Below are 25,000 nucleotides of genomic sequence, written 5' to 3'. Positions count from 1 at the left end.
TCTAGCCCAAGCCCTGCATGTATTAGGTATATAGGGAACAGCAATACAATGTGTGAAAAGAAAGTAGAACAGAGCTGTGTTCAGAATCTGTAAAGCGTTGCCTGGAAATGTATTGAAATGTCATGCCATTCCCATAAGTACAGTTGAATGCATTTGGTGTGTTTACCAATATATTCATCTTAAAGTGAATGTCAATTCAGATGAATCGGTGCCCGGTTTTTAATAATCCTATTAAAAACAAGGGCACTTTAATTCATAAAAATTTTCATTTCACTTGTTTTCTTCTAATACTAGACTTTTAATCTTCACAGCCGCTCCAGCGATTCCCCCGGCTTTCGGAAGCCTCTTCATACATCAGAAATGAAAAATCCGGCTTTCTCCAATCAAGGCTTCCCCCCCCTGGGGGAATCAGGGCCTGAGGCAACGCCGTGATTGGAGAAAGCCGGATTCGTCATTTTAGACCCGCGAAGAGGGCTTGCGACGGGCGGAGGAAGCGCTGCAGCAGCTGTCAGGATTAAAAGGTAACTATTTGAAGAAAATGAGTGAAATGTAAATTTTGATGAATTAAAGTGCCCCTGTTTTTAATAGGATTTTAAAAAACTGGGCACCGATTCATCTAAATTGACATTAACTTTAAGATTGTTATATAGAATGTTTAGTTATACTGAATGAAACAACTTTTTAATATATTTTCATTCCTTATTTTGCCTGCTTTTCATGTAATTTAGCTATAAAAATTGCTTAATTTCTAATTCAGAGATTTTGGAATGCAACCTGGTGATTTTTCAACGCTAACTCTGCTACATATATATTGGTTTTATCAAAAAACAACTGCAAAACAATTCATTTTATACTAACTTTATCACATTAGCTTGCCTTGTTGTCTGTGGACTAAAGCCCAGATTGGCTTCTCCATATCAGGCAAAGGGTGGACGGAGTTTGGCTATTGAAAAATAAAAACGTTAAGACTTGGCTGTTATGTTATTCTATAGCAACATAAATATCTTGTAATTACAAAGTATTTACTGTCACTTTAAATGGTTGTGATATATCCATTGCCAAACGCACTTTAAACTTATTTTGTTTATTTAGCTACTAATGTAAACCTAAAATCCCATTTAGAAAGGTGATAAATAATATACATGTGGCCTAAAGATTATGGTAATCTGGTAAAACAAGCACTGCGATTTGTTATGAAGTCAAAGCATTATTGATGTCTTTACTCCTTTTAGTAGATGCCATTCGTTTTTTACAAAGTGTACCCGTACACGGCTTTACAGTATAGAGATAAACACATTTTTTAAAATCGCATTATTTATTTTTCTGTTTTATGTGTCAGAAAATATTTACTGCGTTGCAAATGATCTGCAGACAAATTAACGTTTTTAAAATTTTGTTGAAAAAAAATATGCCCTGGGACCTTTTGAAAATGTATCTCACTTAGTTCACTGTGACCTATCAAGGAGAGATATAAACAAGCTCTTACACATATCAAACAATCATTGTGCATCATGCACAGGGAATTGAAACACTATAATTTTCACAGTGAAATTACAGTAAAATCAAGGAAAATAAATAATTAAACATTGCTTTTATAGTATCTTTGAGTTTATTACCAGTAACATTATCTGTATACGATAACAATGAAAAGGATTTTCCTTGTACAAAAGTAATGTAAAACTGTTGTCTATTTTGTAATAATAGATTTTTTACAATAAAAATGTTTCAGTCCGGTTTCTTTCTAGACACTGGTAAAGGGATTTGGTAGATGTTTTATTCATTCACATTCATTGAGAAAGATCTGCAGGAGCAATTTTGTCTTGTAAATGACAGCAAACAGGACTTGCTCAAGATGCTGGGTTATTTGTTTAGTAGATCAGGCAGTGTGTGTGGATTCTCTTGTTTCGTAGCAACCTAAAGCTTGTAGTGTTCAGGAAAGTATTTTATTGTGTTCCCATTTTCCACTTATTTAGTGCTTTCTACAGTCTCTTATTTTCTTCTTTCAATGCTAAACAAACTTCCCTGCAATAAGAATTTAGCAGGGTTGCAAATCTGCATTGATGCTACAATTACTGATTCACATTGAGTCTGACTTTGCACATTAGATTTGGAAATGACCTTATTGGGTGAAAAATGGACTTATAATTTCTTCATTTTCATATTAATTAAATTTCCTGCATGGCACCTCAAATTTGACATACGGCTTTTATGTGGTGCTAAAGAAAGTACTTATATACAATGGAAATTTTGTATCACTCTGGTGAACTTGCTGCAAATCAATTTGATGGACAGTCCTCTCCCTATTGTTATAAGACTGACTCGTGGAGGACCAGATGTCGTTTGATAAGCATGTATTAGCCTGTTTATCATGATAATATATTCTCCATCAAATTGATTTTTCTTTTACAATGCTTGGAGGAGACCATTGCAAATTGAGAAAGGGGCTTTGACAGTACTGCTGTACCATCTTGAGACCTATTCGCCAGTAAGTCTCATTGACTTGATATTAGGCCATATTAGGGAGTCATTACTCAAACAGATTGATGCAGAGTCCTCTTGGGTTTCATTATATAAGGGTTATCATTCAGTTACACACCTGCTATTCAAGGACCAGCTATATATATAAGGGTGTTTATTGACTTAAGAGGGTTAATGTGTTAATAAGAAAAGTGTCGTTGAACGTATCTGTAATACCATTCAAATGGGCAAAATGTATATTGTAAAATATGCTGAAAGATGGATACTTAGGTAACCTGCTTCCATATTAGTGAACACCCACTGAAGTTACAAGCACTTCCTCCCATTTTGTAAAACAGAGTTTAAAAGCTAGTATGTTGAACCCTGCAACATTAAAGGGAAACTCAACTCAAAATTAAGCTTTCATGGTTTGGAAAGAGCATGTGGTTATATGAGACTTTTCAATTTACTTCTATTACCAAATTTAAATTTAATTCTATTGCCAAATTTTACTTTGTTCCCTTAATATATCCTTTGTTGAAGGGTAAACCTAGATAGGCTTATAGGAGTTTAGGATCGGGCACATGTCTAGTACTGTATGGCAGCAGTCTTTGCAACAATGTTTGTAGCAATGTTATACATTGTTGAAAACACTGTGAGTCTAGATAACCTAAGACACATGCACTCTACCTATATTTACTCTTCAACAATGGATACCAAGACAACAAGGCAAATTTGATAATAAATGTAAATGGAAAAGTTTTTTTAAAAAAGCCATCCGCTATCAAAACCTTAACAGTTTTACATTGAATTTAGTGTCCATTTAAATCAATTTAAGATACCAAGGTCTAAACAAACATATAACATACTACAGTGATCCCTTTCAGTGCATTGCTGATTTTATACAACTCTCAGTGTCCTTTTAAACAAAATATAATTAGGTTTCTGTTAGCTGTATGTGTTTAGTTAAGAGTAGTATTTTACACTGTATTCCGAAAGTATTCAACTGCAGTGTTTTAAATCACTTGATTTGTCTTTTGCTTTTCCTTCATGTCTTGCTTTGAATGAGATGTTTGTAGAAAGTGAAAGCCCCCCCCCCGATATTGTACTACATACATCATCTGGGTGATTTAATAGGCAAGTAGTTTGCTCTTCTCATGAACTCTTGGCTTTTTGGCTTTGATCAGTAGATAATATTCTGCTATGTATGTTTTATTCTGTCTCATAAATTACTTGCAGGTGTACCTACTGTACCTCACAATTTTACATAACAGATCTTGGGAAACATTACATGAGTGTATAAAAGAAAACGTAATATACAAAATGCACAGTGATCAAAATGCAGTACAGGAAAAGTGTCATTACCTATAAGATTAGTATTCTCATAACAGACAATAAGAAACTCCTAGGTTGTACACTCTGGTGATTATTTGTAGGTCTCAGGTTTATGAAGTACCAAAAGTTCCCTTGAATTATTAGTCCCTATAGACTGAGCTTTGTCTATTGACTCTATGTTGCAATGTACTCTTCCCATAATAAGCAGTGATAAGTAGTCGCCTGTTCGTTTATTTCTAAAATAGCGATATTTTTCTAATTGGAGGGATGATGAAACTCTATCTTTCAAGAATTGTAAAGTAGGTAGGTACAATTGGAGGGGGTTATGCGTTTAGCAGTATTTATCATAACTGACATTAGTTTTAGGTTTAATAGGCATTTTATCAGTGGGAATTTATTGAAAAGAAAGACCCAGGGGCTCATAGGTAAGGTGATGTTAAGAGCCTGTTCAATTTCCTTTTAATGTCAGACCAATAATGGTGTGCAAATGGGCAAGCCCTCCATGTATGTAAGAAAGTACCTTTACTTCCACATCCTCGCCAGCAAGTAGTTGGGTAACCAGGGATCATTGTGCCTAACTTCTCAGGTGTGTAATACCATCTACACATGAGCTTAAAGTGAATGTAAATTTTGATGCTAAAGTGCCCGGTTTTTAAAACTTTGATTAAAAACAGGGGCACTTTAATTCATCAAAATTTACATTTCACTCCTGTTGTGACAAAAAACTTACCTTTTAAACTTCACAGCAGCTCCAGATTCCTCCGGTCTCACAAGCCATTTCTGATGTCAGAAATGATTGATAGGTCATCCTCCAATCACAGCTCCCCCCCCCCCCCCCGAGGGATTCAGTGTCTGATTTACTGCTGTGATTGGAGGAAGCCGGATGCCTCATTTTAGACCCAGGAAGAGGCTTTGAAATGGGTGGAGGAAGCTGGAGCTTCTGTGAAGATTAAAAGGTAAGTTTTTTTTTCACAACAGGAGTGAAATGAAAATTTTGATGAATTAAAGTGCCCCTGTTTTTAATCGAAGTTTTAAAAACCGGGCACTTTAGCATCAAAATTTACATTCACTTTAAGGTTAATTTCCATTGTAGAAATGGAGGATGTGGACTTGCTCATCTGCTTAAAAATGATGTTCCATTCCTTTATAGGTACGGTATCGTTTAATTCCTCTCCCATTTGGATACATATGTTGGGAGAGTGTCTGGGTGGTGTGTTAGTAGTTTATATGTATTAGATAAAGTGCTAGTTCGGGGATGTGGTAAGAGGCAAATCGTCTCAAAAGGTGTGAGTGGCCGGCATATATTGAGTTTGTTGGGGTGAGAGAAGATATAGTAAGTCAGTTGAAGATATCTGAACCAGATATTAAATATGGGAGTTCAGTGCTTCCTTTTAATGTCCATTGTCTCATAGGTACACTACTTTCCTTCCAAATTATTGTTCATTGGCTGATACTTACTACTAATTTCCATTGGCTCATAGGTACACATGCTTATTGTTATTATTAGCCAGTGAACATTCATAGGAACTATAGCCTAACGAGTATAAATTCAAATTTAAACAGGGGCAGTAAAGTCAACCTTGGGGAGTGAATGGGCTCTTACTTTCTTTTTTAATTTTCAAGGATAACTAGTGCTTAAAACTTTAAGTTGCATATAGTAAATTATGTTGGGAATCCTGTAATGTATTATATGACACTGTATATAGGAACTAAGTTTATGCAAACCCACCTAAGATTAACAAAGTGTTTTAATGAAGGAATTTATTGTAACCTCCAGACCATTATTTATGCAAAACGAGCAGAGGCAGGTTCAAGCATCACATGAGCAGAGGCAGGTTAATGGGAACGTGCATATGTCCTCAGCAGTACTAATACACAGTGGATTCCAATACTTATTTATTTAGAGTTACAAAAGTGGGATTACTTTATTGTACCGGGTGTTTAGATTAATACTTATTGCAGCTGCTTATTGAGCAGTTATTTTTCCATCTACCTTTTACACTTGCAGTAACGGTGATATATTTTGGATTTCTGTGGTATTAACCAAATGACCATAGATTAACACCGACATCCTAGGCTATTTAAAGGAACAGTATACACCCTATAATCCTTATCCTGCAGCATTAGCAAGGAAATATATGCCCTGCATCTTTTGCATAATTAACTCTGTGGAACACTTATTTAGGTCTAGTTTTCTCTCCTTGTGTTTTTAATAAACCACCATTATTTTATAATTGCCAAAATAAAAATTATATTTTAATTTTCCTTTTTTCAATTCCTTTCAATGTTGCTCCATATGTTAAAAAATTTGCCATAGGGAATTTGAGTGCTAAAAGTTGTATTTTTTTTTGCAGTCTTGTACATAAATACATATGTACACATATATAGACATAAATATAAGTGCAATGGAGCCCTTTGCAGTTTAGTAGATGAAAACTTGTAAATTCGTATTTATTACTGTAAATATTTCACATTCCAATGTTCTGCACATAGCAGAATATGTTCTATGTATTTATAAATATATATCTATACCTATATATAATCGTGTGTGTGTTTGTGTGTGTATATATATATATATATATATATATATATATATATATATATATATATATATATATATATATAGTAAATGTGGAACAAAGCACTCACTGATCTTGAAATATATTTAAACTTGAGTAGTGACAATTCCGGGTGTTTACCTCTTTATCAGACCAACGTTTTATATAAAAATTGTACCAAAAACATCAGATATATGTATTTATGAATAAATAGAACATATTTTTCTAAGTGAAGAAGATTGGAATGTGAAATATTCTTATGTCGGGTTAGCGCACTTGAGGATATGTGTTCAGGTTAGCGCTAGAGTGGGGTGTTAGTTTTTTTTCCACTTTGTTTTTCTCTATTGGCTTCTATGGGGGAATAGATTAATGTGCGCACTATATTCTAACTTCAGGTTCTTGCGTGCTTCGGGTTAGCACTAGAGCAATAACTTTTTACTTTCAACTCGTAATATGAGCACAATGTGACGCAAGCAAAACGTTAACTTCTAGTGCAATTAGATCTCTAGCGACTCATAATCTAGCCCTAAATTGGAAAGTTGATTCAAATTGTAAACTCTATCTGAATCATGAATGTTTAATTTTGCCTTTACTGGCCCTTTTACTTTTTTACAAGCAAGAAAAGAAATCAACATTATATCTATCTATCTATATATACACACAAATACATATATTCATACACATACCTCACGTGCAATACAGAGGTAGTTGATATACATTTAAACCTTAGTTATTTTAATAATTTTATTCAATTGGTGACATGACTTCAGACGCAACTCTTGCTATAATAAAGTGCCAGAAGAAATGTTTGATTTATTTGCACATGATTGCTGATAGACCTCGGTATCCTCTGTAGTAGAGCCAACAGGCATGTTTTAACAAAGGTTTCAAGCAAACAACCCATGAAGGATCCTCCCTTCGCACATATAATTTCTACTGAGCAACTGCTTTCATAGCAATAAAATATAAAGTCTGTGAGCTGGAACTGAATCGAGAGACTGACATTCATCCTTTTACTTTATATAATTAAATCATATAAAATACATTTGTATATGCTTTGCTAGGTTTCAAAAAAGATCTAGGGCTAGAACTCATCAAAAAACAAACAAAAACAAAAATAAAACCCTGTTGGTTTTAAAAAGACCTGAAGCTCAGAATGTAATCCCCATATTATGGTTAATTTTTGAAAAGGTAACTAACTACAATGCAGTTTACACTTATTTATTTTCTCTAAAATGATTGTCCCTCTTTTTCCAGAGAGGCTGAACTTTAAATCTTTTTTTTTTTTACTTTTTCTCATGACGTAGCATTTATCCCCCATAGTCTCCCCAGCCATATTTCCTTAAAGGGACAGTCTACTCCAGAATTTTTATTGTTTAAAAAGATAGATAATCCCTTTATTACTCGTTCCCCATAACCAAAGCAGTTATATTAATATACTTTTTATCTCTGTGATTACTTTATATCAAAGCCTCTGAAGACTGCCCCCTTATCTCAGTTCTTTTGACAGACTTGCATTGCATTCAGTGCTAACCTCTAGGTAACGCCACAGCTGTAAAAAACAAGTAAAAGGATTACACTCCTAGTACACTCAATAAAGCTACTCCCTAAGTAGACAAATGTTCCTCAAATCAAATGTCTGTAAAAATATATAGAAAATAAACAATTTGGGAGAGCACTACAAAAAGTAGCTAATTGAGGTAAAATGTTATAATATAGCTCCAAGAAAAGTGTAAAATATGAGTCAAGTAAGCTAAATAGCCTAAATATGTGTGTTAAGATGGCTCTAATAGACTAAATAAAAATATCTATCTTAAATAAAGTAACAATGGGCTGATTTGCCTACAAAAGTGTGCTAAAGAAAAAATATGTGTAAGAGTCCTCACTCAAAAGACAAAAAGTGATAATATATTGTCTAGTGTGTATAGGAGTTAGAGTGCATATGTTTGTGCCGAAATAATATCAACATGTGATAATGAAAACAGTGATAATGACCATAAATCTAGTGATAATATATATGCAAAAGTCAAATACAGTTAAAGTTATACATATTTACTATTTTATGCATAAGAATGTACAATATACAATAAAATAAACAATTTAAAATGAGCTCAAAAAACAAAAAAGATTGAAGAAGCTCTGTTGAAAAAACGTTTCAAACAGAATGTACCATAAAATATAAGACAGAATATAAATACTGCAGTATAAGGTTAAATCAAAATTAGTCCTTAATTAGGAAATACTTGATATATAAATATATTTAGCCGACTTTGTGGCAAGCCTCGGTGCTAATTTTCAATAAGCCAAGCAATAATGTAAAGTGCCGTATAGGCAGCGTTTCTCCAGTACAAACAAACCGACTATGCGGTATCTGAATGCAATCCTAGTGTTTCCTTAGTACTGAACTTGGCAATGAAAATATGTTGCGCCGACCAAGCGGCGGTACTGTATTTGGCCGTCCATTGATACAGATGATGAGTAGTGGAGCCTGATGTTAGCTTACACAGGTTAACCAAAACAGTGATAGCAACGAATAAGATCTGTTTCCAAATATTTGTCTGTGCCTTGTCGGATTTACTCCTAATGTGTTCAGGGAGGAGAAGGCTTGGTTATAACCAGTTCGTAACTGATTTGGCAGTCTCTGATTAAAATAATAGTTCAAAACCACATTTAGGGGTTATAGCTAGCAAATGTTGCTGGAAACAAATGTGAAGACAGCAGTGAACAACAATCTACACGTTTCGGCCAGCGGCCTTTATCAACAGTTTACCTAGGTTTAGCTTTCAACAAAGAATATTAAGAGAACTAAGCAAATTGGATTATAAAAGTCAATTGGAAAGTTGTTTAAAATTGCATGCCCTATCTGAATCATGAAAGTTTTATTTTGACTAGAGTGTCCCTTTAATGTGGATTATCAGTGTTGCTAGTGAAGACAAGCAAAATAATTTTGCACTTTAAAGGGATATGAAATCCATTTTTTTTCCCTTCAAGATTCAGATAGAGAATACATTTTTAAACTGCTTTCTAATTTACTTATATTATCTAATGTGTTTTATTCTCTTGGCATCCTTAGTTGCTAAAAAAAACAATGCACTAGGTGAGCCAGTAACATGAGGCACATGTGTGCAACCAACAATTAGCTTCTGAGCCTACCTCGGTATGCTTTCCAACAAAAGACACCATGAGAACAAAACAAATTAGATAATAGAAGTAAATTGGAAAGTTGTTTAAAATTGCATCTCTGAACCATAAAAGAAGAATTTTGGGTTTCATGTCCCTTTTAAGGACCGTAAACACTTTGAGATTTTTATATAAAGTGTTTAGTTATGTGTAAGACACAATTTTCAATATATTTGTATGATATGTTTTGCCCCTTTTTAAAGTAATTTAGCTCTGGAAATTGAGCAATTTCTTATGCTCAGAACTTGAAATGCACCCTGCTGACTTATCAAGGCTAACCTGGCTACATAGCTGTCCCTAATTGGATTTATCAGATATCAACTGCCAAACAATGCATTTTTCTATAGAAAAGCAATTTCAGTAAAAAGGATATTAATTTGTTATAAAAATGTTTAGACTTGGTTGATATGTTATTCTATAGCAACACAGCAGAAATGTCTTGTAATAACAATTTGTTTTTCATCACCTATAGCCAGTGAGCTTGTACGGTTATGAATATGTTATGCTAATATAAGAATGTGATTGTTTATAAAATATGTATTTATATATAGTTATACAGAGTGTCACTGATATCATTTGAAAGCATAAGGCAACAGAGAGAGGTGTGAAAGGGTATATGTTACAGAGCAGGCATTAGGGTTAAAAAAAAATCTGTAGAGTCAAAATAACTCAAAAAATTAATATTGTTTTCTAGAAATATTATATCTTAAAGGGACATTCCAGCCAAAATTGGAATCCTCATGAATGCATTTCAGGTTTTAATGGTTTTGAATGGAAGCATTTTTGTAATATACATGTATTAGAGAGCCTGAAGTGCTTGTATCATCTGGTTATGACTCAATTTGTTAATTGCTGACATGATACAAAACCCATTGGCGCTCTGAGCAGCTGCAATATTTAAAATGCTTGTTCACTGACAATATCTAGCAATGCTTCACATGCACTTGCAGAGAAAAATGTTAACACTAAAAAGTCATAACTTTTACTAGAAGCATTTTTGACAATACATGTATATTCAAATATCTTTATATTCAAATATGTCATTCATCTATGTGCATTGCAATTTGCCTGGAATATCTCTTTAAATGTTACTGATGCAGTGTAAAATGTAATATGTTTGTCTTAATGATATCCCTTCATACCTGTCAGTGCATAACAGGCTTCATGCTTTACATTTTTCAAGGCCATTACTAAAATGCACAAGACATTGTTTCTCAAGACATTAATGCTTCATAGTATCAAATACACCTATAAAACCCACACATTGTTTGAAATAAGACACCTTAGATAATGCAAAACCATAAACAAAGTAATCCACTTAGGAATTCTTAGCAAGCATGAAGATTTTAAAAATATGATAATGAAGTCCAAACTATAAATGATGTATCTAATGCAAGAAAAAAAAGTTAAGTCACTGAACTAAAGCTTTGATTCACCCAAAAGATTTTCAAGAGAGACACATCTGCCTGATTCTTGCATTGCATATGAAGCTGATTCACATTGTTTTGGAGAACATCTTGACAATTAATTAATGAGCTCTACTGAATACATGGGTTTGAGATATTTTTATTTGAATTTTGAGTGTCTACAGGACTGACACACACAGTTTTCACAGAGCATAAAGTTTTGAGCACTTGAGTATTTAATTATGGTGCAAGTATGCATGACTGCTAAATGTGCCCCTTTTTCTATGAATACTCAAGAGTTCCTGCTTCCTTTTTGGTAATTGAATGGCTATTGGCTTTAGTCATTGCATCTGTGGGTCATTGCTTACTTGCTTTAAATGTGTGATGTGTCAGTGCGCGTTTTGTACTTCACATGCTTCTGGGTTATAACAACCAACTGTGAAGGTATAAAGCTTAATAAAAGAGAAGTAGGGATTAGTATATGTATGTGATCAGTGTGGTGTTACATATATGCTTATCTTTGCAATACTGCAGTTTGCCTTTATAGAGGTAAGTCACATTACTTTCATCAAAAACTTCTTAATATATTATTTAAGATCTTTTAAAGCAAACATCTTTAGTTTCTAAAGTATAATCCAAATAGTCTTGTTGTTGGATAAATAATTGCTAGAATTTATAAAGAGAAAATATAATATTTAGGATGTGTGTATTTTAGCAACCTTATTTTTATTTTTGTATTAATTTCTGTTAATTTTTGTGAATTAAGCTTTTGAAATTAGAGTACTTCTAACATTTCTTAAAATCTTTGACACTTGTATGTTTTCAAAGGGGTTAGTATTTAATCTCTACTTCAGTTTTTGCAGCAGTCTTGTGTAAAAAAAAAAACGTGGACAGCAGTGTGTATTTTCATGCCATTATCTGGATTTGTGTCTCTTTAACACTTGGTCTGTCATCATTCCAGCTAATCATATTGTGTTTTACATGGTGTGTAGCTTGAACAGCATTAACAAGATAGTGTGCTTATTTACTTTTATTAATCTTATTATCTCTTGTCTCATTCCTTCTGCAGATGCCAGACCAGTTTGATCAGACTCTGGTTCTTAACCAGTTAAGATATTCCGGAATGCTGGAGACAGTCAGGATACGCAGGGCTGGCTTTCCAGTGCGCAGACCTTTTCATGATTTTTATTTTAGGTAAGGTTATTAACTGAATTTTGTTTCTACTCTTTATCCTGAAATGTGCATTTCAAAATGTATGTCTTATTTTCAGCTGGGTTTTTTTTCATGAGTTTTGAAGAATGAACGTGTGATGAGCAAGCAGATTAAAGGGACACTAACGTAAAAATTAAACATTCATGATTTAGACAAAGCATGCAATTTGAAGACACTTTCCAATTTACTTCCATTATCAAATTTTTTTAAAAGTCTTTATATATGCACTTTCTGAGGCACCAGCTCCTACTGAGCATGTGCAGAAGTTTACAGTGTATACATATACTAGTCTGTAATTGGCTGATAGCTGTCACATCATACAAAGGGCCAGCAAATGGAGGGGAAAAAATTGTCAGAGAAAGAAATCTACTGCTTTATCTGAAATTCAGAGTGTTCAGAGCTATTTTGCTTTATTTAAGAAATATATTTTGTATTAAGAATTAAAATAACATTTGGATCAATAAAATTATATTCAGTAACATTTATAAAGGTTTATTTTTTAACATCAATAAAAAGTTTTATATATTTAATTATCATTTATAAAAATAATTAAAAGATTCAGTTTATTTATGTTGATGTTGGAAATATATACTTTTAAAAGAATTTGCATTAGGGCAGGGCTCGACAAAACCAGGAGCCAGGCAGCCACTGGCTCGCTCCAAATTTTAAACAGATTTGTAGACCCCTCAATTAGGGTATTATCTGAGCAGTAAACAAAGGGTGCTTGTCTGGTCTACATACTCTAAATGTTTAGGAAACCAAGCATTTTACCTATAGCTCTAAATATTGACAAATACTTTAGAAGATATTAGATCAGACCTGGGTGACTGATGCTTTTACGGTTGGAAATCTAGGCGCCTGATTTTTTTTTTTTAACTGATTAGTAATTTAACACTTTGAAAGAAAACTTTGGATCAGCCCAGTGTATTGTGCAATGTAAGCACTACCTATATACACTTAAAGGGACAGTTTACTCAAAAATGTTCTCCCCTTTAATTTGTTCCCAATGATCCACTTTAGCTGCTCGAGTGTATTAAATTGTTTACAAGTAGCTCCTTTACCCTTATATTGGCATTTGAAATTGTTATTTTAGCATGTGGTATCCCCACCTATTCTGAAAGTTTGTGGCCGCGCGTACCAGCTATAGATAAGCTTTGTAAACACAGCCAGCAGAAGAAATTACACTCCCAGTGTGATATAGCAGAGATAAGGTAATAAAATGTTGATTTTCCATTGTTCTCTCAAAGTATTGGTGATTGTTTTAAGGACAGATATAAGATAAAGAAGCAGGTATATGTGTACAATGTGATACAGTAATGAGATCTGATTATACCTACAAGCTCAACCTATTTTATTAGGCTGTGGCTTCAAAACACAAAATCAGAGCTTTAATATACAGAAATAAACCTTAAAAAGCTAATTTTCATACATTTTTTACTCTGCAGTTGGTAAAAAAAGCAATTGTAAACACATTAAGGGAAAAACTATTTTACAGTATACTGTCCCTTTAAGAATACATTTACTAAGCTGCATTTGTAGCTTTTGAGACTTTGCTGTGCAGACTCACGTGAACAAACGTCTAGCAACAAATTTAATAAACAGGTCTTGTTTTTTATCCTCTGAGGTTGCAGACATAACTGACAAGAGAACTCTTGTAAAATCCTAAATTTCGCCACTCAGTGCAGCATTGCAAGTTGTGATTGCAGGCGATCATCTTCTCTACTGGAAAACTTGTCTGCCTGAAGCCATGACAATTAGTCCACATAATCATGCAGAGTCATTGTTAAAGGGACAGTATACTGTAAAATAGTTTTTCCCTTAATGTGTTTACAATTGCTTTTTTTACCAACTGCAGAGTAAAAAATGTATGAAAATTAGCTTTTTAAGGCTTATTTGTGTATATTAAAGCTCTGATTTTGTGTTTTGAAGCCACAACCTAATAAAATGGGTTGAGCTTGTAGGTATAATCAGATCTCATTACTGTATCACATTGAGCACATATACCTGCTTCTTTATCTTATATCTGTCCTTAAAACAATCACCAGTACTTTGAGAGAACAATGGAAAATCAACATTGTATTACCTTATCTCTGCTATATCCGACTGGGAGTGTAATTTCTTCTGCTGGCTGTGTTTACAAAGCTTATCTATAGCTGGTACGCGCGGCCACAAACTTTCAGAATAGGTGGGGATGCCACATGCTAAATTAACAATTTCAAATGCCAATATAAGGGTAAAGGAGCTACTTGTAAACAATTTAATACACTCCAGCAGGTAAAGTGGATCATTGGGAACAAATTAAAGGGGAGAAAATTTTTGAGTAAACTGTCCCTTTAAATGGGTTTTGGGATACAAGATGACAACATATTTTATTATCATGCTTAGTGTACAAAGTAAAAAAAAAAAATACTATTTAAATAGTGTAAAAACTGTGGGTTTAAGTGTCTCTTTAAAGGGACAGTTCACCCCAAAATTTTCTCCCATTTAAATTGTTCCCAATGATCCTTTTTACCTGCTGAAGTGTATTAAATTGTTTACAAGTAGTTCCTCTACCCCGTTTTTGGCCTTTGAAATAGCTGATTTAGCTTGTGGTATCCCATCCTTTATTGAAAGTTTTGATACTGGAATCTCAGCTATTGAATAGCCTAAGTAAACACAGCCAGCAGAAGAAATGACACTCCCAGTGGGGTGCAGGATAGTTATGTAATAAAATGATCATTTTCCATTGTTCTCTCTATGTATTGAGCTTTGGTTTACAGACAAATATAAGATAAGGAAGCAAGTGTGTGTACCCAAAGTGATAACATAATGAGATATGATATTACCTGAAGCTCAACCTATTGTAATAGGCTGTGGTTTAAAAGCACAAAACCAGCTACTTTATATACACAAATAAACCTGAAAATGCAATTTCTCATATATTTTATACTCTGCAGCTAGTATAACAAGTCATTGAAAAATAAATTAATATAAAAACAAACAATTTTACAGTGTACTGTCCCTTTAACAATCTGCTTCAATTTGTTTAGATATTTCTTTTTAATTCAATCTCAGTCTTTCCTGATTCTGGGATATTTGTGCACCATTGTTGGAGCCTTTACAACATCTTTAAGAAAACCCTCATTATTTTCTGGCATATATCTGGTTAACATTAGAGTACATTTTTACTTTGTTGCCCATAATTAATTTACTATTAACCCCTAAGCCGCCATAAATAGACACAGCACCATGTGAAAATAGTGAAAAGTCTATGTGTGCAAGTATAAGCCGAGCTATGTTACCAGCTTGCATTACCCATTTAAAAAATGAAAAGGCTTTGTTTTGTTAGATTATTGTACTATCTTTACTAAGCATTTACCTCCTACTTAATGGTTAAACACATTGTCAAAGTTGCACACCTCTAAAACACCCCCCATTCTACAGCTGTGATTGGTGCATATTTGTATGCTTGCTTCTCAATATCTTACCAGCTGTTTTCTCATCTGTAGTAATGCATGATCACAACTGTAATTGTATAGTTAACTCCTTGGCATGGTTTAAACACATATTAAAGTAATTTGATTAAACATTAAAATGCATTTTTCATTTGAAGTGCAATATCCCTTCAAATGATTATGTGGGGTCTTTTGCATTTTGTATTTAGTAACATTTTTTTACAACTGGCATATCTAATTTTATAAAAACTAACCATAATATATAATCTTATACCCCCAAAAAATATTATGTTACTAATTAGATTTTTGCTAACAGTGGATTAAAGGGATACTAACCCCAAATTTTTTCTTTCATGATTCAGATACAGCATGCAATTTTAAGCAACTTTCTAATTCACTCCTATTATCATTTTTTCTTTGTTCTCATGTTATCTTGATTTGAAAAAGCAGGAATGAAAGGTTAGGAGCCATCCCATTTTTAGATCAGCACCTGGGTAGCGCTTGCTGATTGGTTTGCTACATTTAGCCACAAATCAGCAAGTGCTACATAGATGCTGAACAAAAAAATGGGACGGCTCTAAAGATTACAGTACTGCTTTTTCAAATCAAGATAGCATGAGAACAAAGTAAAATTGATTAAAGGATTAAATTAGAAAGTTGCTTAAAATATCATGCTCTATCTGAATCATGAAAGAAAAAAAAATGGGTTTAGTATCCCTTTAATAGTGATTTGTGGAATATGTATAATACAGAGATATACTGTTGTGTTATTGAACACACTTGTTTTGTTTTTTCTTCATCAGATACAAAGTCCTAATGAGAAACCTGACCCTTCCGGAGGACTTGAAAGGGAAATGTGAGGAACTGCTTCATCTTCACGACACCACAAATACTGAATGGCAGCTTGGAAAGACAAAGGTAACATATATTAATGACTTTCACTTTGCATTATTATGCAGTTTTATTTAGTGCTTTTAATGCTTCAATAAATCAGTATATAGGTGATTTACTATAAAGATAAGAACACTAGTGAGTAATGCATATCTGGTTTAAATACTAGCTTAGCCTATAAATAAAACTTGACTTTGTTTCTAAATGTGTTTTCAATATAGCCCTGTAATCCATTCTGCTTTGATTTACCTCTAGTCAATGCATGATCTATTACTAGTGCCATACACGCTATGTTATCTGGAACACAATGAGCTCATTTCAGTTCAGCTCACCATCTATGGAGTGGAATGTGCTTCAAAACCATTTTTCAGATGGTAGAAACACTCTAAATAACAAAGACAGAATTTTGACTACAGATATTGATTGTCAATCAGATGTCAGGGTCGGTTATTTAAAAATAGTATTTATATTACAATCTAATAGAAGAATTCTGTGTAGTGATTCACAATCTGCTTTTTACAATTCAAGGCCAGTCAAATCTATCAGAAAATCCGATCACATCAATGATATTTTAACCTATCTGGAAAAAAAAAACATTATACATAATTTTTTACATTATTTTTTATTTTTTTTTGCAAATGTCTAATGCAATGGTTTCACTGTTTTGCAAACCAATCTTAGCCTGTTTTAGCACTTATTGGCTTGGAACTGTTTTTTAATGTTTAAGGTAAAAGTTTTAAATATAACTGGATCATTGTGTGTCCCTGTAGATACAAGTGAGATTTTCTTTGGAGCGGGCTATTTCAGAGACACTACCTCCCTCTGTCATTTACTTAGAAGGGAAGGAGACCCACGAACTAAAAGAAAAACAAACCTCAAATGTTCAGGGGAGTGGGGGGAACTCTTCTAACCTCCATCATAAAACACAAAGGAACATTAGACCACATTTTAGTGAGAGGGGAGGTTGGTCCTACCAGTTAGGTGTCTGATATCCCTGACTTTATATGACAATCATCTACCTAATAAATGTACTGTATGAGTAGCAAAACTGCTCCAAATGAACACTTGTCCTTTAAAGACATCACACATACAAAATAAACAACCCTAATATGTAAGAGGGGGTTATCCTATTTTTATGGGCCTTACATGCCTCTTGGTGGTAATTGATTGCCATAGAAATTGCAATATCCTGTCTGCTAGGTGAATTTTAGTGTACCATGGACAAGTGACCTATCTTTTAAAACAAGGGAGGTCCTAGCTCTCATATGGGTGGGTCACATTTCCAAGTAAGTATCAGGTGATCACCCAATATGCTTATTTAATTATACAAGGTGGAACCCATGTTTTGTACCCCCCTTACATAGGTGGACATGAGACCTCTTATTTAAAGGAGTGGTTCTGTGCCTGTCCAGCTTCCAGATTGTTGTTATTACAGTCACAAGTACCTCACAACATTGGTACTATTTTGGGGTTGCTGTCAGCATTCAAGAAATCACTACCAACCCCCACACCATAGAAAGATATAATTAAGCCCCTCATTTGAAAGAGGAGATTCTATTCCCTCATTTGAAAGAGGAGATTCTATTTCCTATTATTCAAGCAGTCGGTTTTATGTCCTTATAGCTGTCACGTATCACAGTGATAATAACTGGCAACAGCTGGTAGCCAAAATGTATTGTGGTGTTGTCAGGGCTTCTTGATCTATTTTACTCTGAGCTAATGAGAAATTCCAAGTAACCAAATACTGTACAAGGACGACTGGGCAAATTAAAGGGACATGAAACCTCAAAAATGTCTTTCATGATTGTGATAGAACATACCATTTTAAACAACTTTTCAATTTACGTCCATTATCAATTTTTTTTTATTCTCTGGTTATTCTTTGCTGAAGGAGAAGCAATGCAATATTGGATTCCAGCTAAACACATTTAGTAAACCAATCACATGAAATGTGTGCAGGCACCAATCACCAGCTAGCTCCCAGCAGTGTAGGATACATACATTTTCTTTTTCAACAACTGATACCAAGAGAACAAAGTACATTTGAAAAAATAAGTTAATTTATTAGTGTCTTAAAATGACATGCTCTGTCTGAATAAATCAAGTTTAATATTGACTTCCCTACCCCTTTAAAAAATAAATTACATTTTGTGAAATTATGTTTAGGATTTTTAAAATGATTTTTACCACTGTAAATAAGTTTGGACAGCAATAGGATCATGCAGGCATTGTCAGAAATAATAGTTACTTTGTGAAATCAGATTTTTGTGTAGTTTTAAAATGTATATGACATTTTATCCTGAATATTATTTATTTCTTATTTCCTCATACCCATAGGTCTTCCTGCGAGAATGCCTGGAACACAGACTGGAGAAGCAGCGTGAGGTAGAAGTCTGCAAGGCAGCTTTGATAATACAGTCCCATGTGATGGGTTTTGTGGCACGGTAAGTGGTGTATTTTAATCGTTAAAGGGACAGTCTACAATAGAATTGTTATTGTTTTAAAAGATAGATAATCCCTTTATTACCCATTCCCCAGTTTTGCATAACCAACACGGTTATATTAATATACTTTTTATCTCTGTGATTACCTTGTATCTAATCATCTTCTGACAGCCCCCTGATCACATGATTTATTATCTATTGACTTGCATTTAGTATTGTGCTGTGCTAACTCTTAAATAAGTCATAGGCCGTGAACACAATGTTATCTATATGGCCCACATGAATTAGCAGTTTTTTGTTGTTGGGAAAAGCAAATAAAAAAGCACATGATAAGAGGCTGTCTATAGTGGCTTAGAAACAGGCAGAAATTTAGAGGTTTAAATGTTATAAAGTATATTAATATAACAATGTTGGTTGTGCAACGCTGGGGAATGGGTAGTAAAAGTGTTATCTATCTTTTAAACAATAACAATTTTAGTGTTGACTGTCCCTTTAAGCTATTTCTCTGTATCATTTTTTTAATACAAGTTTTAGAACCTAGTATGTTTTATGTACTGCACAGCAGCAATGTATCACACAGAAATGATGCACAAAGTACCTTTTCCTCCATGTCACAGAGAAAACAAATCCAGTAAATTACATTCTTCCAGCTATTACAGCTGGCAATATCAGATCAATAACAGACAAGAGCAGAAGTTAAACATGTTTTTGCATGGACAGCTCCCAAAGAAAAAGCTGGTTTATTCAGCACAGGATACTCTCGTCTAGATAGAACAAAGAAAATGATTATATGTCTTTAGTTGCAGAGATTAAAATCGAACATATTTTGTTAATATATTAACAATAAAATATTTGTAAGTACTTTGGAGCAGAGCCCTCCTCCTCTTGTGTCAGTATTTTTTAAAGGTTTACCTGTAATAAAACTTTATATACATACATCCCAGCCATGCCACACCCACTGCCCAGCCCCTCCAGTCAACCACTAGTGGGCCACCCCCACAAGTCCCCTTCAACTCCATGTCCTGGAAAGCCACCAGAAAATGTTGACTGCTATGTAATAAAATGTAATTTATTGCATTCCTACCCCACGATGATCATGTACTTGGTGGTGCTGAATTTATAATAATAATATCAAAAGAATATCTTAATAAATTCAGATACAATAAAAAAAAACTAATTAAATACAATAAAAACTAAATCATTAGGAGTGGCAGAAGAGAGCAAACTGGCATTTTTTATAAAAAAAATTGTAATTACATTTGTATAAATTCTGTTAATAATATTATTAGTCTATGTTCCCCATATGTTATGTTAGCATTATTTAAACATGGCTGTGTATATGTATTTTTAATTTTTTGCTTGAACAAATGTTAATAAAAATCTTGGAAGTTCAAAGTGAAACGAATACAGCAGTTTTCATTGTGTACTTCCTACTTCCTTATTAACTCATTGGCTAATTGGAACAACTTCCAGAGCTGTATTGTTAGGGAGGGACAAACCATTTGAAGCCTGACAAGAGAATGTTTGTTTATTCAGGACAGGAAAGTGCACACAAAAAAATCCCTTAAATTTGAAATGCTCTTTTTTAAATGGAACAAATACAAATGAACTACAGCATTCCCTTTACATGGTCTACATTTATTAATTCTGGAGGATTGGCATTGTTCAACACTCCATTACTGTTTTATCAGGATGCATTGTCACACCATAAAGCCTAATATTAATAGTGAAGTCATTTGTAAACAATGCACTTATTCTAGGCGACTTTGCAATCTTTAATATTTGAGTGTTTTCCAGTTGACAGTACTTTGTGAATTGGCAATACTAGCTTAACATGGCTGGGCATGACCTCCGTACAACAAATTACTTTTAATTATATGAAATATAAATTAAGGATTTTGAAGCTGCCATTTGTTATTGTATTTTATATTGTAAGATGACTGTTTAAGGAACATATATATTATGTACTAATTCTAAGGCAGTATCGCTCATCTGTTTACTTACGTATGCCCTCAGAGAGTCAATAGAAGTGTGTTCAATAGTTGTTTGCATAATGAGGCAATCTCTTTTCATGTGCATATGAGCCCTGACCATACATACAATACAATATGTCACGCAGAAAGCTGCCCCGCTGTGTGTAATTACTGTTCTTTAAGCCTGGCATATATCAGTTCTTTATCTTTTTTCCAAAGCGCCATCGTGTCAGGGTAAATAAAGATGGTGCTGTGACAAATATTAGCTGAACTGGGATCCAAACACTGCAAAAGCTCTGCATTGTATCAAAAAGTGGAGGAACAAAAAAAGTATAATATAGCAACTGTTTCTGGACACTGATGTGATACCTGGACACCTGTTATCTTTAGTGTCACTTTGCTAGACGTTGGATATGCACAGAGAATGTTTTATGTGTTTTCAAGACTAATGAGTGCGCTCTTTGTTTAACCAGAAAGCAATACAAAAAGATCCTTTACTGTGCGGTTGTCATACAGAAGAACTACCGAGCTTTTCTGTGGAGGACAAAGTTTCTGCGGCTCAAAAAAGCTGCAGTGACCTTCCAGAGACAGCTGCGTGGGCAAATAGCCCGACGTATCTACAAACAGCTCCGAGAGCAAAAACAGAGAGAGGAGGAAGAGAAGAAAAGGAAAGAAGAGGAGGAGAGGAAAAGAAAGGAAGAGGAAGAGAGGCTCAAGAAAGAAGAGGAAGAACGGAAAAGAAGAGAAGAAGAAGAAGAGAGGTTTAGAAAAGAGGCTGAAGAAAAGTAAGCTGGTTCCCTGTTCTGATGTTGGGTCAGGCTAGTATGATATAAAATTCTAATGAAGGTGTGAATGAGGAGATTATGTGTTAGTGGGTATATTAGAGATAGTATAAATGGTCTGTAAGAATATATGAAATGTGAGAGACATTTTTAGGGAGAATGTTAGAGGGTATATTAGAGATAGTATAAATGGTCTGTAAGAATATATGATATGTGAGAGGCATTTTTAGGGAGAATGTTTGTGGGTATATTAGAGATAGTATAAATGGTCTGTAAGAATATATGATATGTGAGAGGCATTTTTAGGGAGAATGTTAGTGGGTATATTAGAGATAGTATAAATGGTCTGTAAGAATATATGATATGTGAGAGACATTTTTAGGGAGAATGTTAGAGGGTATATTAGAGATAGTATAAATGGTCTGTAAGAATATATGATATGTGAGAGGCCTTTTTTGGGAGAATGTTAGAGGGTATATTAGAGATAGTATAAATGGCCTGTAAGAATATATGATATGTGAGAGGCATTTTTAGGGAGTATGTTAGAGGGTATATTAGAGATAGTATAAATGGTCTGTAAGAATATATGATATGTGAGAGGCATTTTTAGGGAGTATGTTAGAGGGTATATTAGAGATAGTATAAATGGTCTGTAAGAATATATGATATGTGAGAGACATTTTTAGGGAGAATGTTAGAGGGTATATTAGAGATAGTATAAATGGTCTGTAAGAATATATGATATGTGAGAGGCATTTTTAGGGAGAATGTTTGTGGGTATATTAGAGATAGTATAAATGGTCTGTAAGAATATATGATATGTGAGAGACATTTTTAGGGAGAATGTTAGAGGGTATATTAGAGATAGTATAAATGGCCTGTAAGAATATATGATATGTGAGAGGCATTTTTAGGGAGTATGTTAGAGGGTATATTAGAGATAGTATAAATGGTCTGTAAGAATATATGATATGTGAGAGGCATTTTTAGGGAGTATGTTAGAGGGTATATTAGAGATAGTATAAATGGTCTGTAAGAATATATGATATGTGAGAGACATTTTTAGGGAGAATGTTAGAGGGTATATTAGAGATAGTATAAATGGTCTGTAAGAATATATGATATGTGAGAGGCATTTTTAGGGAGAATGTTAGTGGGTATATTAGAGATAGTATAAATGGTCTGTAAGAATATATGATATGTGAGAGGCATTTTTAGGGAGAATGTTAGTGGGTATATTAGAGATAGTATAAATGGTCTGTAAGAATATATGATATGTGAGAGACATTTTTAGGGAGAATGTTAGAGGGTATATTAGAGATAGTATAAATGGTCTGTAAGAATATATGATATGTGAGAGGCCTTTTTTGGGAGAATGTTAGAGGGTATATTAGAGATAGTATAAATGGCCTGTAAGAATATATGATATGTGAGAGGCATTTTTAGGGAGTATGTTAGAGGGTATATTAGAGATAGTGTAAATGGCCTGTAAGAATATATGTTATGTGAGAGGCATTTTTAGGGAGAAGTTGTATAGTCTGTAAGGGATGAGGAAATGCAAGAAGGGACATTAAACACTTTGGGATTGTAATAATGTTTAATTATGTGAATTAAACTTTGCAATATGATTTTATTATTTAATTTTATTTTACTGTCATTAAAATTTGAATTTTTTTAGTTTTTCCTAATTCCACTGAATTTCTATAAATGAATGGGCGCTGCCATGTTGGAACCTAGGTTTTCATTTTTTATAGAGAGTAAAAATTAAAAACAGATATGAAACAAGTAATAAAAGAGAGCGTGCAAACAAGGCTGTGTGGAAACCTTTAACAATCCTATATTCCACATGGCCTTTTTGCACAATCTTTTTTTATTGCCTGTAGAGGAAAGCATCTACATATTTTCTCAGGATAATATTTGCTTTTAATGCATCATTAAATCTAGCATGTAATATCCCTTTAACAGGTAGAAGATGAGTGTTCTGTAATGGCTGATAATGTATGAGAGCTGATATAAAGGGTAGTTGTGTATAAGTGGGGTTAATAAACACAAACAAATTAGACCAAAGTTCAGTTTGTTTATAAGAATATAAGGCTAGATAACGAGTGGAGCGCAAATAAGCTCTCCCGTTTGAGCGATAACATCTCTAGACTGAAGCTTTTTGAGTGTCGGGTTGCACTCGTATTATGAGTTGAAAGTTGCAAAAAAAATCCTAACACTCATACTTGCACGCTAACCCAACTGCGAATATTCAAGAGAGCTAAACCCAACATGAAATATTAATATTTCACATTCCAATGTTCTTCACATAGAAGAATATGCTCTATTTATTCTTAAATACATATTTTTATGTATAGCTGTATATACATATACCTATATATTTATTAAACATACTGTAAAATATTTTTAATACGTTTTTTTTAATATATTTTATATGTAGTATTTCAATAACACGTCTTAAGATTTCATGTGTGCTAACCCAACTATGTTTAAATCTAAATCGCAAAACCCGATGCACAAAATATAATTGTTAACATTCCAATGTTCTTCACATAGAGAACAATATACTTTTTATTATTAAATATATATTTCTATATATATCTGATAGTGGTCATGTAAAATACATATCTATACCTTTATATCTATAAGAATAGATATTCAGATATAGGTATATAGACATATTTATAGAAATATATAAAAAGGACATTATCCTGTAAGTGAAGAACATTGGAATGGGAAATATGTACAGTAATTATACAGTAAAACACAGAAATATTTGAATACATATGTACACTCATATACATGTGATCGCAACACCTAAGACCTCATATCTTTGAGCCCTTATAACTTTTTAATGCAATTTGATGCAATTAAACTTTTTAATGCATTGTTATTATGAGGGTAACTGTACATTTAAATGTATTTTGAGCAACTTTTTTATGTTGCTAACCTGGCACGCATTAAATTCAATTGCGCTCAGGTGAATGCACAAAAAGCCCCAATATACCACTTATCTTTCTTGCGCACCAGTTAGCGCTCCACTCGTGATCTAGCACATAGTGTGCACAGCTGATAGACTGCAAATGCCCCAATATAAAAACAAAGATATTTCATGGCAGCTATAAAGAATAGTATAATAGGGGTTAAACATATATACAAGCAGTAGTGCAATAATATGTGTTTTTTTTGCACTTATATTCCTTTGACAAAACACTGCCACCTACTGGACAAAGTTTTACTATACAGCCACATCTATAGATCTAGTTAGCCATGAAAGGTATCACCAGTACTTTGCTTTTGTTATTTTCTTGCAAAAGGATTTTTATTT

At 33.5% G+C, this 25,000-nt stretch overlaps 1 protein-coding gene across 1 annotated transcript in view; it reads left to right on the top strand.

The window, feature by feature from the left end:
• MYO10 (myosin X) overlaps positions 1–25,000 on the top strand; it is a 457,205-nt gene that overhangs the window by 330,502 nt on the left and 101,703 nt on the right. Inside the window, 4 exon segments of the mRNA XM_053715822.1 lie at positions 12,006–12,130; positions 16,386–16,500; positions 18,811–18,917; positions 21,364–21,675. Coding sequence (XP_053571797.1) covers positions 12,006–12,130; positions 16,386–16,500; positions 18,811–18,917; positions 21,364–21,675 — 659 coding nt within the window.

The sequence above is a fragment of the Bombina bombina genome, chromosome 5 (assembly GCF_027579735.1).
Source record: "Bombina bombina isolate aBomBom1 chromosome 5, aBomBom1.pri, whole genome shotgun sequence".
Lineage (NCBI taxonomy): Eukaryota > Metazoa > Chordata > Amphibia > Anura > Bombinatoridae > Bombina > Bombina bombina.
This window is presented reverse-complemented; position numbering and strand designations above follow the sequence as displayed.